Source organism: Caloenas nicobarica, chromosome 10 (assembly GCF_036013445.1).
Source record: "Caloenas nicobarica isolate bCalNic1 chromosome 10, bCalNic1.hap1, whole genome shotgun sequence".
Classification (NCBI taxonomy): Eukaryota; Metazoa; Chordata; class Aves; order Columbiformes; family Columbidae; genus Caloenas; species Caloenas nicobarica.
The window spans coordinates 2,935,171-2,948,797 of record NC_088254.1 but is presented as its reverse complement, the minus strand read 5'-3'; the positions used below and the strand labels follow the sequence as shown (position 1 = coordinate 2,948,797).

Below are 13,627 nucleotides of genomic sequence, written 5' to 3'. Positions count from 1 at the left end.
GCAGAGGGAGTAGCAACGGGGTTTTCATTGTACCGGGAACGCTGAGCTCTGCTCTGACTCATCCCAGGCTCTCCCAGTTTGTGGGAGAGCAGCTTGTCATAGGACAGGGCAGTGGAACAGACTCGGGCTTATTGATGGTATTTTCCAACCCAGCATGCTACAGAACACGCTGTTTATGTTTCATTTTCCTCACTTCTTCTCTCTCATCCATGCATAATTGTACATACTGTTGTACAGAAACAGTCAGCGACACCTATTAACGACAGGCTCGAAGAGGAGCCCAGCGCCACAGATAATGCTGATATCCTGTGCACTCCTCTCTTCCTGATACAGAACAGCATATAAAGATCTCAAAAAAGGCAGAATTGCTCCATCTATTCTCATTTTCCACAGTATCCATTTCCTTCCCTAGGATACATTCACCCCACAGAGCGTTTCTGGTGTAGCCAGGAGTGTGAGCAAACTAAATGGGAGGGAAAGAGTGAGCTTGGCTCTGTAATCAATAAGTGAGGCTCTTGGAGACTCGATCCTTCCTTAATTGCCTGACAAGTCACACTCGACAAACTGCTCTGACCATTCGTTAACAGCCTGAATTTCCTCCGTATTTTGGAGAAGCAAAACGCACGTGTGTTATCTGACAAAAAAAAGAAATGCAAAAGGATCATGAACCTCAGCACGGGAGCTCCCGCAGGCGCTGGGCTCAGCCAGGCTGCAGGATGAGACCTGGGGAGCAGAGGTTGTGTTTGTCCCTGCAGAGGAGCTGCACACACGTACCACTGCGCGCAGGGCAGCGAGGGATGCGTTGTGGTTTGCTCAACCAATGTGGGCGAGGGACTGGTGCCCTCTCCTGGAGCCTGGCAGGGATAACTGGAGCCATCCAAGGACTCCAGCACCCGCGCCTGCGGGCCAGGACAATCCTTTTTCACAGCCCTTCGTGAAATGCGCAGAAGGGGAGGCTTCTGCTAACACTGTTCAATAAATAGAAGGTGTCACCTGCAGGCCATGACTATCAATCCTTGGTAAGTTATATGACAGCGCTGCAAGAAAGACTATTAGAAGAAATCTTGATGGCGTTAGAACCATCGGTTTTCCTTTAACCGAGAAACTGGAACACTGATCCTGCCACAAAAAAACCCCTCCTCAACGTCTTTGCCAAAGCAAAGGAAGAAATGCATGAAAAAAGAAATATCAAACCCCACGTCTTAGCGGGGAAAAAAAAAAGGCCAAAAAATAAAATACAAAAAAACCAAACCCACACAACGAAACACTGAAAATAGTGATCAGACAGATCTGGGAACAGCCACTTTGAAAATTAATTGAACCTTATCGAGCTAATTTGCTTTCAAGAGCTGAGAAGTGATATGGCAGTTAGAAAAAAATCAATAGCTAAACAACCACAGAAATAAGGGACAGCTCTGAGCTAGAAGAAACACCTTTTTGAAAAATTTTTCCAAGATGCTTTCCATTCCAGGCCCCAGCACGGCATCCAGGCTGCTGTAAAGGTATTTACAACAATGGCAGCAAACACAGCTATCTCCATCCCAGGCAAACAGCCCATAATATGCCAGCAAAGAAATCCTGTGGGGACATGGACTCAGCCACACAATAACCATCTAAAATATACGGCATGTCAGCTGAACAAGCCTAACAGAGTCTGGATCTTTCTCCCCGCAGTCCCTGGCAGTTGCCATTCAGTTTTGCTCTGATGAGGTTTTGTTTTCCAGGTACGACTATCAATCTGTAGCATCACAGGAGCGCGGAATATTTAGGCGAAGTCGTGGAGCTAAATTTCTATTCCCCCTCTGCAATCAAAGCGCCCAAACTCCTGACTAAGCAGGCTGAGGAATCTGTGAGGTCCTGTACAGCCTTGCTAGGCGCGGAAGGCGGATTAGGAAAGCCAGGCAGAGGTGTTGACTCAGTGAAGTCGGTAGGAACGACCGATGTGTAATTGCAGAACGCGCTCGCACAGCAATGCATTTATATAATAAATCTTTGATCACAGTTTGCACAGGTTTGGTTACTCTGTGGCCGCTGCAGATGGTTTTGCCTCAGCTCTGCAGACTGCTGGGCTCAGGATGCAAATATTCACAGTACCTTGGGGAGAAGAACCACTCCTGCTAGCTAAAATCTGATAAGTCAAAAAGAAAGGTAAAGAAAAGCAGACCCAGGGAGCCAAAGCTATTCATAAATTTGTTTTTCTGACTGAAATACTGCAAGGTCCATTCTAACATTTCTGAAGCCAAGTGCTCTGATTTTAAGAGCCACATTGCAAACACAGAATTGTTAACAACACGGAGGAGAAAGGGCTACGCTGCTGCCCTTTTATATGCTTCTTGCCCACATTCTCCCAGCTCAAATGCTCCCTCTGCCCAGTTCAGAACAGGCTTTACCTCGAGTCTCTCATTGCTCTACACAGTGCTCAAGCTTTGGGTTACAAAATATTCTGGGATGACTGGTTTTCTTTTACTAAATCTGCTTCACTGTGTATAAATATTCACTGGAATCCAAAATCATCACCACTGACTTGCCAACTAAACAGCAAAATAAAGACCAGCTTTGGCTGGACTGAAACAAAATTTCCCTTTCATTTTTCAGAGCTGACCTGAATTACAGCAAAAAAATAGGTGGTTTTGAAACAGTGATTTACACAGCTGCAGGAATAAAAACGTTTCCCTATCGCTAACCGTTTAGAGTCAAAGTAGACAGAGGAATAAAGGAACAAAGGAAACCAGGGGAGGGAGGCAAAGTGACACAATCCAACATCTCCAGCTATGAGAAAGACTTACTTGTCCAGTGCCACAGCTTGATCGTAGGAACGTTTTGCATTCTCGATGTCTTCAAGGTTTGTCAGAGCAACTGCGCCAAAGCAAAATGTACACACACACAGGTTGATGCTTCGCAAGAACTTCATTTTTAGGACAATTCTGAACATCATTACATCGTAAAATAAATAGGTGCTAGCAGAGTTGTCTGGGCTGCTGCCAAGATTAACCCTCCTAATGTCACTTCTGACAGATACTTGTCTGGTTTAATCCCCAAATGACCCAGTGCCAGAAATCCACAGCCACTCCTTAGGCAACCCACATCCCAACTCTTAAATGTAGAAAGTCTTTTCTAATGTTTTAATGTGGATCTGACTGCAATTTAACCTTCCTTTTCCCCACAGAGAACAGACTATTCAAGACTTTTCACCTGTCCATGATCTACTGGGGAACAACTCCTTGGTATCATTTTTATCCAACATTTGTTTCCTTCAGCCCAAACTTTCTGTCTCTATAATTATGTTGCATCCCCCAAGCTGGACGCGTTGCGTACCTGCGAGGAGCATGTACAGCTCTCCCATCTTGGGCTGGAAGTTGATGGCGGCGCTGAGGAAGTGGAAAGCGGAGGCGTACTGCTGCATCGTCAGGTGCACCAGCCCCAGATTGTACAAGATCTTCCAGTCAAAGGGAGCCAAGTAGTTTGCCCGCTTCAGGCAGCTGATGGCCTTCAAAAAACGAGGAATAAACCCGCTGTGACACAGCCCGCCCAGAACAGACCCGTCTGTGCCGCAAGAGGAATCATGTTCTTGTGCCACGTTAGCTACAGACAAAAGAAGAAAGGAGACCAGATGCTTACTGCTACGTATTTCTTCTTCCCGAAGAAGCACATCCCGATGTTGTTCCACAGCGGGGGGCTTTCGGGGACAGCGCTGGCTACCACGCGGTACTTGGAGAGGGCAATGTCAAAGTCCCCGTGGGCCTGCATCATGCTGCCAGCCGCCAAGGTCGCCTGCAGGGAAGACAAGCGACCAGCGTTTCCCCAAATACAGCAAGAAGACAACAGGGCAAAATTAAGCAACTAAAGCCATCTCATAAGCAAGTACTCAGCTTTTTCAGGTGTTTTCTTCTAGGGGCTGCCAAGACCAGCAGTGGGGAGCAGATGGGGACTCTAGAATCTCCCAACGTGTAGCAGAAAACAGTGTAAAGAAGGGATTCGGCTCAGCTTCTTCCTGAACCATCACAATTGTCCCAGAAATATTGCAACGCGACAAGGGTTTAGGGTACATTTTGGGGTGACAGCAGTATCTCCTAGAGTCTGAGTCTCTGAGAAGATCCATGCACTAACAGATGCTTTTTGCCAACAAGCCCAGATAGAAATAGTTCTGGTGCAATTTAAATGGAGAGTAAAACATACTCAAGCAAGACTCAAGTAGCAAAGCTGGCCTAGTTCACACTAACTGGTTGATACTGCAAATTGGTAGAAATATGTGTGACGGAAAAAAAAGGCAAGTGATTACAACACGCTATATTTATACCACACCAGCTAAGTCCTTTATAATATTTCACAGGGACAAGTAAAAATTTGTAAGTGAAAAGGTGTTTTCACAATAACACTCGGCTTGCATTCACGTATCATTTGTCAACCTCACATTTCAACACTCTCCATCGTTAACATCATAGAGAAGGAAAAAGAGGCAGAGAGAAACGAAGTAACACGCCTAAAAAGGGAAGCGGTTTCACCATCAGGGATGAAAACCTTGATGCCAAGCTCGGCTTTCCAGACCAGAGCCAAGGAAAAGTCACATTTGTATACAACAGCTGGAAGCACAGACACGGTTATTAGCAGATGGGAGAATAATGTAACGCAATATCCCTTTTATCTGTGCTCTCTGATTAGGGGTCGCAGGGACCAGGGAACGGCTCTTGGGATTTTTGAAATAATGCGTGGAACATTTTCCTTGCAAAGTAATTTCCATTTGTTTTAATTTGTTTGATATGAAAAACCAAAGGGATCAATTAAAGATTAAAGCCAGATTAAAAACCAAAGGGATCAATTTAACATCCCCTATTCTGCCTCCTCCCCTTCCCCTGCCTCCACAATCATCCAACTCCCTACCCAGGTCCCAGGAATTTATTTCGGAGAAAACTTTCTGGGCACGATCCTTTTCAGCCCCTCCAGGCTAAGACCCTGGATTTAGACAGCAAAGCTCCGATACTGGAATTAGCTTTAAGAGGTGTCTCATCATCATTCAGCTGGTTCGCTTCCACTCCTCACGATACCTTGTAGTTGCCTGGGTCGTAGGTAAGCGCGTTTCCAAGGTGTTCAAAAGCCTTCTGGTAATCCCCACGCTGGGAAAAGAAGCAAATGAGCATCAGAAATTCAGGAATAAGTGGCATTAAGAAGAAGAACACAAGCTTTTTGGGCACCAGAATTTCTCATTCAACTAAAACAAAGATTCGGAAAAGTGAATTTTAGAGTGCCCCCCCCCCCCCCCCCCCACATTCTTGTTGGATAATTTACAAAATAGATTCTAAAAATGGATTTTGCTGAGCTGGGTTCACTGTTCTGAGCAAAACAAAGGCTTCCATATAGTTTGTGTTCTGACATTTCCATACAGGAGTGAGCTCCGGGTTGAGGCTCCTCTGCTCCTTCCTCTCTTCCAGCAAAGAGGCTACAAACCACTACCCTGCATATCCTCCATCCCCTCGCCATGATTTCCTCACCCTCCAGGGCATTCTTTCACTTGAAAAAGTCATTATTTGTCTTCTAATGGACTGCAAGTGTTAGTGGGCATGACTGCGTATATATAGAAGCTCACGACAGCTCAGAATCACTTAAATCCTATCGCTTTCGATTGCCTTATGCCAGAATTGTACCAGGACGCATCAGTGTCCCCTCCCACCTCATACTCTCTTCTAAATCCACATGTATGCACTTCAGACGTCCAAGGCTCCTGCCGAATTTCCCTATCTCTAGAGCAAGGCAATGAATTTTGAGATCTACATTTTATTCTCGAGCATCTAAACGATTCAGAAAATGCTTGAGGATCTTTCCAAATCAGCACTTGCCACAAGTTTTCAAGCCCATCAAGCCTTTCAGGCACTACTGCCTGTTCTTATTTGCTTGTTCACTCTTTGGGAAGCTTAATTATGGAACAATCAGGTGGTCCTTCCCATACACATTACGGACCCAAGCGATAAGCATGCCTTTGTTATTTAAATCCATTCAGGTTTTCTTCTCCGGTGCATTAACACTAACGATTTCATAGCTGCTTTTGTAGAATGACTTGCTAGACTCGTGCTCCAGAAGCAAGGTAATGATTAGTCATGTTTTGTTATACTTGGAGGATTTAGAGCAGAATTAGGGCAGTTGCCAAATAGAATTCCTGCTCTGGCTCAGGGCCAGGATATCAACTTGGGTTTAGCAGCAAAAGGAAAAAAAAGAAGATACAGAAAAGCAAGCTCTGTCATGTTAAATCAAGTATTTAGAGAAACGTGTGCAAGTCACAGGAAGGCGGAGAGAAATTAACTCTACAAAAAAAACAAACCTCGGTCATTTTGAAAATAATTAAGTAATGAAATAGTTAACAGTCCTCAGTACCTGCAAGTAAAGTAACCCCAGTGTTGTAAGGAGGTCTGTGTTTTCTGGAGAAAACCTGCAATACAAAAGCCAGAACGCTGCGTTGTTTGTTAGCCCTTCTAGAACAAGCTAAAAACAGAACATGGAATTACGATGCTACGATATACCAGTGTCACTCCAGGAAATTAATTGTTATTATTAAAAGCAAATATCAGAATAATTGCCATCATGGGGACTCCTTTGAACAATATTACACCCAAGCTTTCCAAATGTCTTCTAGATATAAACGGGAAGTCACCACAGCTCTGTATATAGATCTGGATGCGTAAGGAGATAATGTGGTTTTGCTGAGCTTCAAAGTGAGTCTGCATCAGTGACCTGGAAATACAAAATGGGATTTTCCATCGTCTCCCATAAACCACCCTGTAAATCCATCCCAAGCCTTCTGGGCCGTGTAGGGCAGGTAATCCTCAGCATTTCTGGTGGATCCTACACACACGCATTATCAGACGTTTAATTCACCCTATAAAAAGATTACAAACCTGGGTTCACAGACCAGCTGTGCACTGCCCACAGACCAGAGCACTCAGCACTAAAATATCTCCCAAGGGCTTTTAATGACTGTATGTAACTCCCAACCCTACACTGCTAGTCTGGGGTTCACGCAATAATGTTGTGAACCCTTTTAAAAGCACCTCCATTCCCAGCAGCTTTTGAAGACGTAAAGAGGACAAAAACAAGAACAACAAAAAGAAAAAGCAGAAACAGACGCTGCATTTGTGGCCTCAGTCACCTTAACAGAACTAACTTTTCAATTCCTTGCTATCAAGACTTCAGAAATCTAATACACGCACTCACATTGGCACCTTGAAACCTCAATCAGAACAAAACCGCCGGTGCCTGGTGCTAAATAAACACAGCGCAACGACAGACTCTCCTGGAGCTGCTAACAGCAGGCAAAATGTAACGGGCAGATGAGAACAGAAAAAATAAAAAGAAATAAACAGGAGTGAGGAAGAAGGGAGGGCAGGGGAGCACCGAGATAAGATACAGAAACCTGGTAAGATGCTTAGCAAGGATTATTTACGTAATAAAGATTCTAGATTAGTCCAAATGTCCACCCAACCCAATATACTGTCAGACAGCAGCCAAAAGCAGATGTGGAAGGAAACAGCATGTGAAAAGAGCCAGTACAAAATGTAGATCCTTCAGCAGCTTCCAACATGCTCCTGCTTTTCTTTAGTGTTTGCCTCTGGTACAAAACCACGTTTTAAAAGCACTTGGAGATCAGATGCTCAGGAATGCCCTAAAACAAGATAGATTGGTGCTGAGAAACAGTGACGAGGTGGGAGAAACTCACTGTGAACCAACTCATCCCTGGTCTGCGTACTCAGGCACTTCCAAACGCAAATCACTCAGAGAGAAAACAGTATGTGAAACCCTGCAGCTGATTTTTGACAGACAATCGGGGTCAGTGAGACACCCGCGGTTAGGTCTTTTCGGTAGATAAACTTTTGGGATTTATGAAGTCATTTTTGGGCAGGTTTGCTCCCAGGCATCTCTGTCCATTTGTTTTTCCACTTTTTTTGGCAGCCCTTCACACAGTTACCTCTTTCCTGCCACATTGGCAGCAGCAGGACTACAGCTGAGAGCTTGAAAGTGCCAGCTCTGCACAGAGAAGCTATAATTATCATTATCTTTTTAATCACGGCCTCAATTCAGATCTGGGACACCAATTAAATTTCTCCTGGCATAGGATGTGACATGGGTAGATGGAAGAATGGATATATTCTTACTCCACGGCTTTCTTATAGACTTCAATGGCTTTATCTGTCTTCCCCTCCAAGAGGTGAATTTTCCCCAGCATCATGTACGTCAGATCATGTCTGTTGAGCTCCAGGGCACGGTTTAGCTGGTCTTGTGCCTAAACACACAACCACAGAGAATTAAAAAAAATAATAAGTGATTACAGGGACCTCAGTCTTCCTCTCACCTCCTCAGGCCCGGCCAGCAGGACAGCACAGTATGTTCGCCGTCTCTGAACACGCGATACACTAGAAAGAGAAATGCCGACAGAACAACGGAATTCCGCAATATGCGATATTTGTTACCAGCAGTTACTGAAAAGACAGCCACCCCCGCAGGCTTCATTATATTTTAGATGCCCTCGTGGAAGTGTTGCTGCCCAGGGCGACCAGAACATGTCAGAGTTACAGAGAAGTCAGCAGGTTCCAGTCTGGAAGTCATTACTGCAGACAAACCCCAAATATCAACCTATGCTCTGGAGCTTCTTGCTTTAGAGCGACGCCTCCAACCGGGAATGCAGCGGGAGTTTGCTGCAAGGGCCAGCGCACTGCACCAGAAGGAGCAGCAGGGAGCAGCTGGTCCAAACTGGGAACAAAAGGTTTCTAAATGCTGATTTTTGCCCATACAAAGTAATCCCACAGGATCAGAGACAGCTCGGTGCTCAGCAAGAACACCTGTGGGAGGGTGAAGTGAGGAGCTGGGAACAGCACGCTCAGATGTAGGAACAAAACTCCATTTCAAGCTTCCAAGAAGTTCCTTATTAGCTACAAAGCTAATGAAGTTACTGCTGCCCACGCTGCAGCTATGCTCTTTTGTGACTTGTGCTCCAGGCTTGGTGCAACAAGAGCTCCAGTAAATCCTTTCCATGAAGGGAAAAAAGGTGTCTGCTGCATCTTCAGCAAACACACACCGTAACTCTTCTCTCTGAATCCCGCCAGAGCCAAGGGGCAGCAAGTTTCCTCCAGAAACTCTTTGTGCACGAGGTGCAGCAGTTTGAGCTGTACATTGGGGAAATGGTTTGGGTCTTCACCATCACACTTCTCTTTCTTCAAGAAGCTGAAACTGGCATGCTTAGGGATTGCTGCTCCTCACAAAACCAGCGGTGGTTCTGGTTCCAGTTTTAAAAGGCTCAGAAAAAAGAAGCAGCTCTTGTTGGAGCACAGCTGGTTTTCTGTCTAGTTTGAGGTCGCTCTTTGAGGTTTCTCGAACATTCCCTTTAAAACCAAAGACGCTCTCTGAAAAAAATTCTAGTTTGGAAAAAGTCTCCTGGCCAGCAACAAGGCGAATCTCAGTTTCACTCTTACCCAACTCCACTAATCTGCAACTGACTCCAAGTAATTCCACATGCAAACAAAACCAGAGACAGCTCACAAACTTTTGCTCCCAGAAATAAATGCCAAAGCAAAAAATTTCCTTAATACTTGTCACTGCAAATGACCCACTTCAGACTTCCCATTTATCAGGCAGATAAGACAAGTATTTGCGTTACCTTGTTGAAGTGTTTCAGGTACATGTAGCACACACCCAGGTTGTGGCTGATCTCCTGTAAAAGGAAACACAACAAAACCCCCAAAACCAAATCAGCATGAGGTCTGAGATACAAGCTACATAACTGGTTAGTGATAACAGTCATCACTGACCTGGCTGGAGACACCCCTGTGCCTGCCCACTCCCTTCTGCCTTTGTAGGTCAAGTAAAACCTATGAATTCAAGTTGCTTCAGGAACCTAAAGAGCTTAAGTGTGATTGTACACAGCAGACTACAGGCCACCAAGATAAAAACACAGAAATGACAATGGTGTCTTCAGACAACAAGGAACAAAGACTGAAGATGTGCCTAATTTTCCAAAATAGAAGTCGAGTGCACCAGAAGGGCCGGTATCCCTCTGGCATCTTAAATATGTTTGCGACAGAGTAGGAAGGTGACTTAGGGATCCCAAACACTCCAGTGACACTGTAGGGAACAATCACGTCTCTAATCCATCACCAGCAGTTTAACAGACAAGATACTTGCCCCTCTCCCTCCCCTGGCACACCTTGGGGAGCTGAAAAGCGAGGTCCACTAATTCCTCCTTTCTATTCTGGTGAGCATTTCACTGCTTCATCAGTTTAGACAGCCTGACCTTTAAAAGGAAACTCTCTTATTTCCCCATTAACCCTTTTAGAATGATATTCTCCTCCACAGTCTCTCCAGCTGTGGAGAACAGTAATGAATCCTGAAGGCAACGCAGACCTGAAAGAAGACCCACGGTATAAAAGGTTTCTGAGTTGTCTGGCACAGGATAAGTTGAATAATACCAAATATATCTTTGTATCAAGCCTGAATTTTAAACATATTGAGTGCCAAAAGTATGGCTGAAGTCAGCGAATGCCTGATGTCTCAGGGAATGAGATCGCACGTAGCAAGTCTTATCTTAGAAACAACACCTCTCCAGAAGAAAGTGTCACCTGCAGAAGGCTGCCCACAACTAAGCGCAAGGCACGTCCTCTCTCCTCTCACCCACCACCTCACATTTCCCTGTGCAATGCTCTTCCTTCACTTTTTCTCTTCTTATTCAGAAGAATTCATTTAATTCTTGCTCCCGGAGCTATCAGCCAACGTTTTGCCAAAACAGGTAATGCTTGGGAGGTAAGAGCTAACCCCCTCGGGTAGTTTGAGGGTAACCTTCCTCAACGGTGTTTTGCATTACAAAGCATTTCCCAATTACTCAAGCAAGTTTTAATGATAACTGAGGGTTTCCAAACAGGGAGCTACTTCCCATATTTTCCTTAATATCTATACACAGCTGTGTTAATACATGCAGAAACATCTGCATGCTACAATCACCTCCAACTCACCGCAACACTTACCCAGTCCTTTTCGTCGAGTTTAGCTGCTTCGTTGTACACTTCAATGGCTGCCTTGTGTTTCCCCAAAAGAAACCTGTGAAAGCATTTCAATTGTTATTTTTTTCTCGCTCTGAAACCCTGCTGTGCAACCACTAGCACCTTTGCCAGTGAGAAACGATGCTATTTGCTAGTTATGTAGAGACCAGCGCGAGAGGGCCCGAGTTTACAATCTCCACGATATTACAATCCCTGCAATATTACAATGTGAGCACCGCTCCCTTTCAGAGACAAGGTTGTCAATCCTGCGAGATGCTGAGGCCCTCCCTGACGTTACTGGAGATGCAAGGAATGAATTCACAGGCTCTGCAGTTTGCCTTTGTCTCAAAGGAAAGAGGTAAGTGATCTAACCAGACACCCAGAGACGGAAAGTGGCAAGTTTACACTGCTCAAGTCAGCGCCCTGAGCTCTGGAGCTAGAAATCAGTGCATTACCTCTCTTGCCTAAAGCACAAAGAAAACAAAAACACAACAAGCAGATAACAGATTCTGCTTTTAAGGGTAGCCCACGCTTCTGGAAGCCAACTCAAATGTTGATAAGGAGGAAGCACGTTTCAAATTAAGCAGCCTGGGGTTTTGCTTGGTGCCTGGGAGGGAAACCAAACATGGAAGGTCCTGGATGGCACATCAAAGAGAGACAACAAAACAGCACTCACAGAGATCGTGACACCTGCTTGAGGTTGTCGGCACTTCGAGGGTTCATAATGGAACATGTCTGAAAAAGTTCAAGAGATTCTTGAATTTTCCCCTCCAAGCGAAATATCAAAGCTGTAAGACAACATATACCAGGCAAATTAGTCCATTATCCGCAGGAAAAACGTGTGTCTCTGACAGCAGGGAAAGAAGGGGAGCACAGATATATTATAACAACGCTCATCTGCTCTCTCCCCCTCCTGCAGCGACCTCGGACAGAAGCTGTGTCTGAGGGCAGAACGACAACGCACGCAAAGGACTTGTGCTTGATCGGAAAAATTCCTGTTCTTTAGAATAAAAGCCGCTTTAAACCCTGGCAAATTGCTCATTAAGACACAGTCTGGATTCCCCTCACTTCTGCGGGCTGCAGCACGTCTGTGGCCAACAAATCTCAGCTCTCCCCCACCACGGCACTTTGAATGGCAACGTGGAGTTTTGGGGACATTTTTTAGGGGACAGAGGGCAAGAGAGGAAGAGGAAAACCATCCTTAAAGCAAACAGTAAGATAATTCCCTGAGGCAGGTAGCTCTGACTAAAACACACATCTGTGATACAATCAGACACACCACCCAAGCACACGTTGAAGGCCAAGAGCCCACGGTCCGAGGAGGAACCAATGACAAACTCATCGACACAGAGACAGCAGAAAATCTAATCCGCCCATCCACATGAAAATCCCAAAAACTAGACCTAGGCAAGCAGAAAAAAAAGCCAAATATTTTTAATGTATGAACTCGATATGTTTCTAGCATATATTCCCCTTCTTATTGTTCACCGTATCTCAAATCAGTAGTAAGTTGCTTTAGCAAAATTGAGATTTCTGGAGGGCTCCTGCGACATACCTTGAACGTAGACGGCGTATTCGCACAGCCCCTGCGACTCCTGGAGCTGCTCTTTGATGACGGCCTGAAACGACAACGCGCAGAGAGTACAGCCCAAACGCAGGCTCCCTCACCAAAAAAACCCCTTTCTCAGGTTCACTATTACCCCATTACTAAACTGCAACACAGCAGCTTTCAGAAGAATATAAACCTTTCAAACATTTTAATAAAGCCAATCTCAGTGAAAGAAAATGGATTTCGGACTGATCAAATAACTTGCGCAACCTTGACTTGGAGAATTTTTTGTTATGTGCTACACATAGCTGTGCTCTTCCTGTGGTTATTGCAGAATGCCCTAAAATAACTTGAATTAAAACATCATGCAACATGGTGACGGACACAAAATTCATTTAATCAGAATTTATGCTTGGAAAAGTCAATATTAACACAGAATTTGTAGCGAGGCGCTGCAATATACTATATAAAACCGCTATAAAAGTTGTAAACTGTCAATATTTTAACAAAGCTAATGACAGAGATTCAGTTTCAGTTACCAAAACCACAACCCCTCATGTAATAAAGGTGCTGGACCGCAGCTGGGACAACTATAAGTGTGCACAGAAGAGTACAAGCTCATCACTCTGTTCATTCCTGTTACCAAAGATAATCAGGTATTACCTGGGGAAAATCCCACAAGGAATCTCTGAAAGCATCCTCTGATGATAAGGGTATCTACTCTGGGCCCTTTGTGAAGAAATAAATTGAATTGGAGCAACTGCAGCTGAGTCAATGAAAGCCAAATGAACGAGCAACGAGTACACGGGAAAAGGACGGGGTAAAAAAAGATGAAAATGTAAATTCTTGCTGGTTGAATCCATACCACTCACAGTTTGGGGTGCGGGTGCAGTTTGGCTAAATTCCATAGTCACACATGACCCAAAATTATAAAACTGGTCAAAAAAGAGTGACTTTTGGGAGGATAAGCACTGTGGCTACAAACCAAGCGCATCATTTCTGCTCCAAGACTCCTCTTTTGCTCAGAAATGGAAGAAAAAAGAGGGGAAAGAAAGATTTTTGGGAT

At 44.7% G+C, this 13,627-nt stretch overlaps 1 protein-coding gene across 1 annotated transcript in view; it reads right to left on the bottom strand.

The window, feature by feature from the left end:
* Nucleotides 1-13,627, bottom strand: part of BBS4 (Bardet-Biedl syndrome 4) — a 38,483-nt gene that overhangs the window by 6,381 nt on the left and 18,475 nt on the right. The window contains exons 4-13 of the mRNA XM_065641488.1: nucleotides 12,568-12,631; nucleotides 11,689-11,800; nucleotides 10,998-11,070; nucleotides 9,638-9,691; nucleotides 8,139-8,266; nucleotides 6,364-6,418; nucleotides 5,043-5,111; nucleotides 3,619-3,771; nucleotides 3,316-3,487; nucleotides 2,787-2,856 (exon numbers count right to left, since the gene is read on the bottom strand). Of these exons, the coding sequence (XP_065497560.1) occupies nucleotides 2,787-2,856; nucleotides 3,316-3,487; nucleotides 3,619-3,771; nucleotides 5,043-5,111; nucleotides 6,364-6,418; nucleotides 8,139-8,266; nucleotides 9,638-9,691; nucleotides 10,998-11,070; nucleotides 11,689-11,800; nucleotides 12,568-12,631 (950 nt within the window). The remainder of the gene's footprint in view (nucleotides 1-2,786; nucleotides 2,857-3,315; nucleotides 3,488-3,618; nucleotides 3,772-5,042; nucleotides 5,112-6,363; nucleotides 6,419-8,138; nucleotides 8,267-9,637; nucleotides 9,692-10,997; nucleotides 11,071-11,688; nucleotides 11,801-12,567; nucleotides 12,632-13,627) is intronic.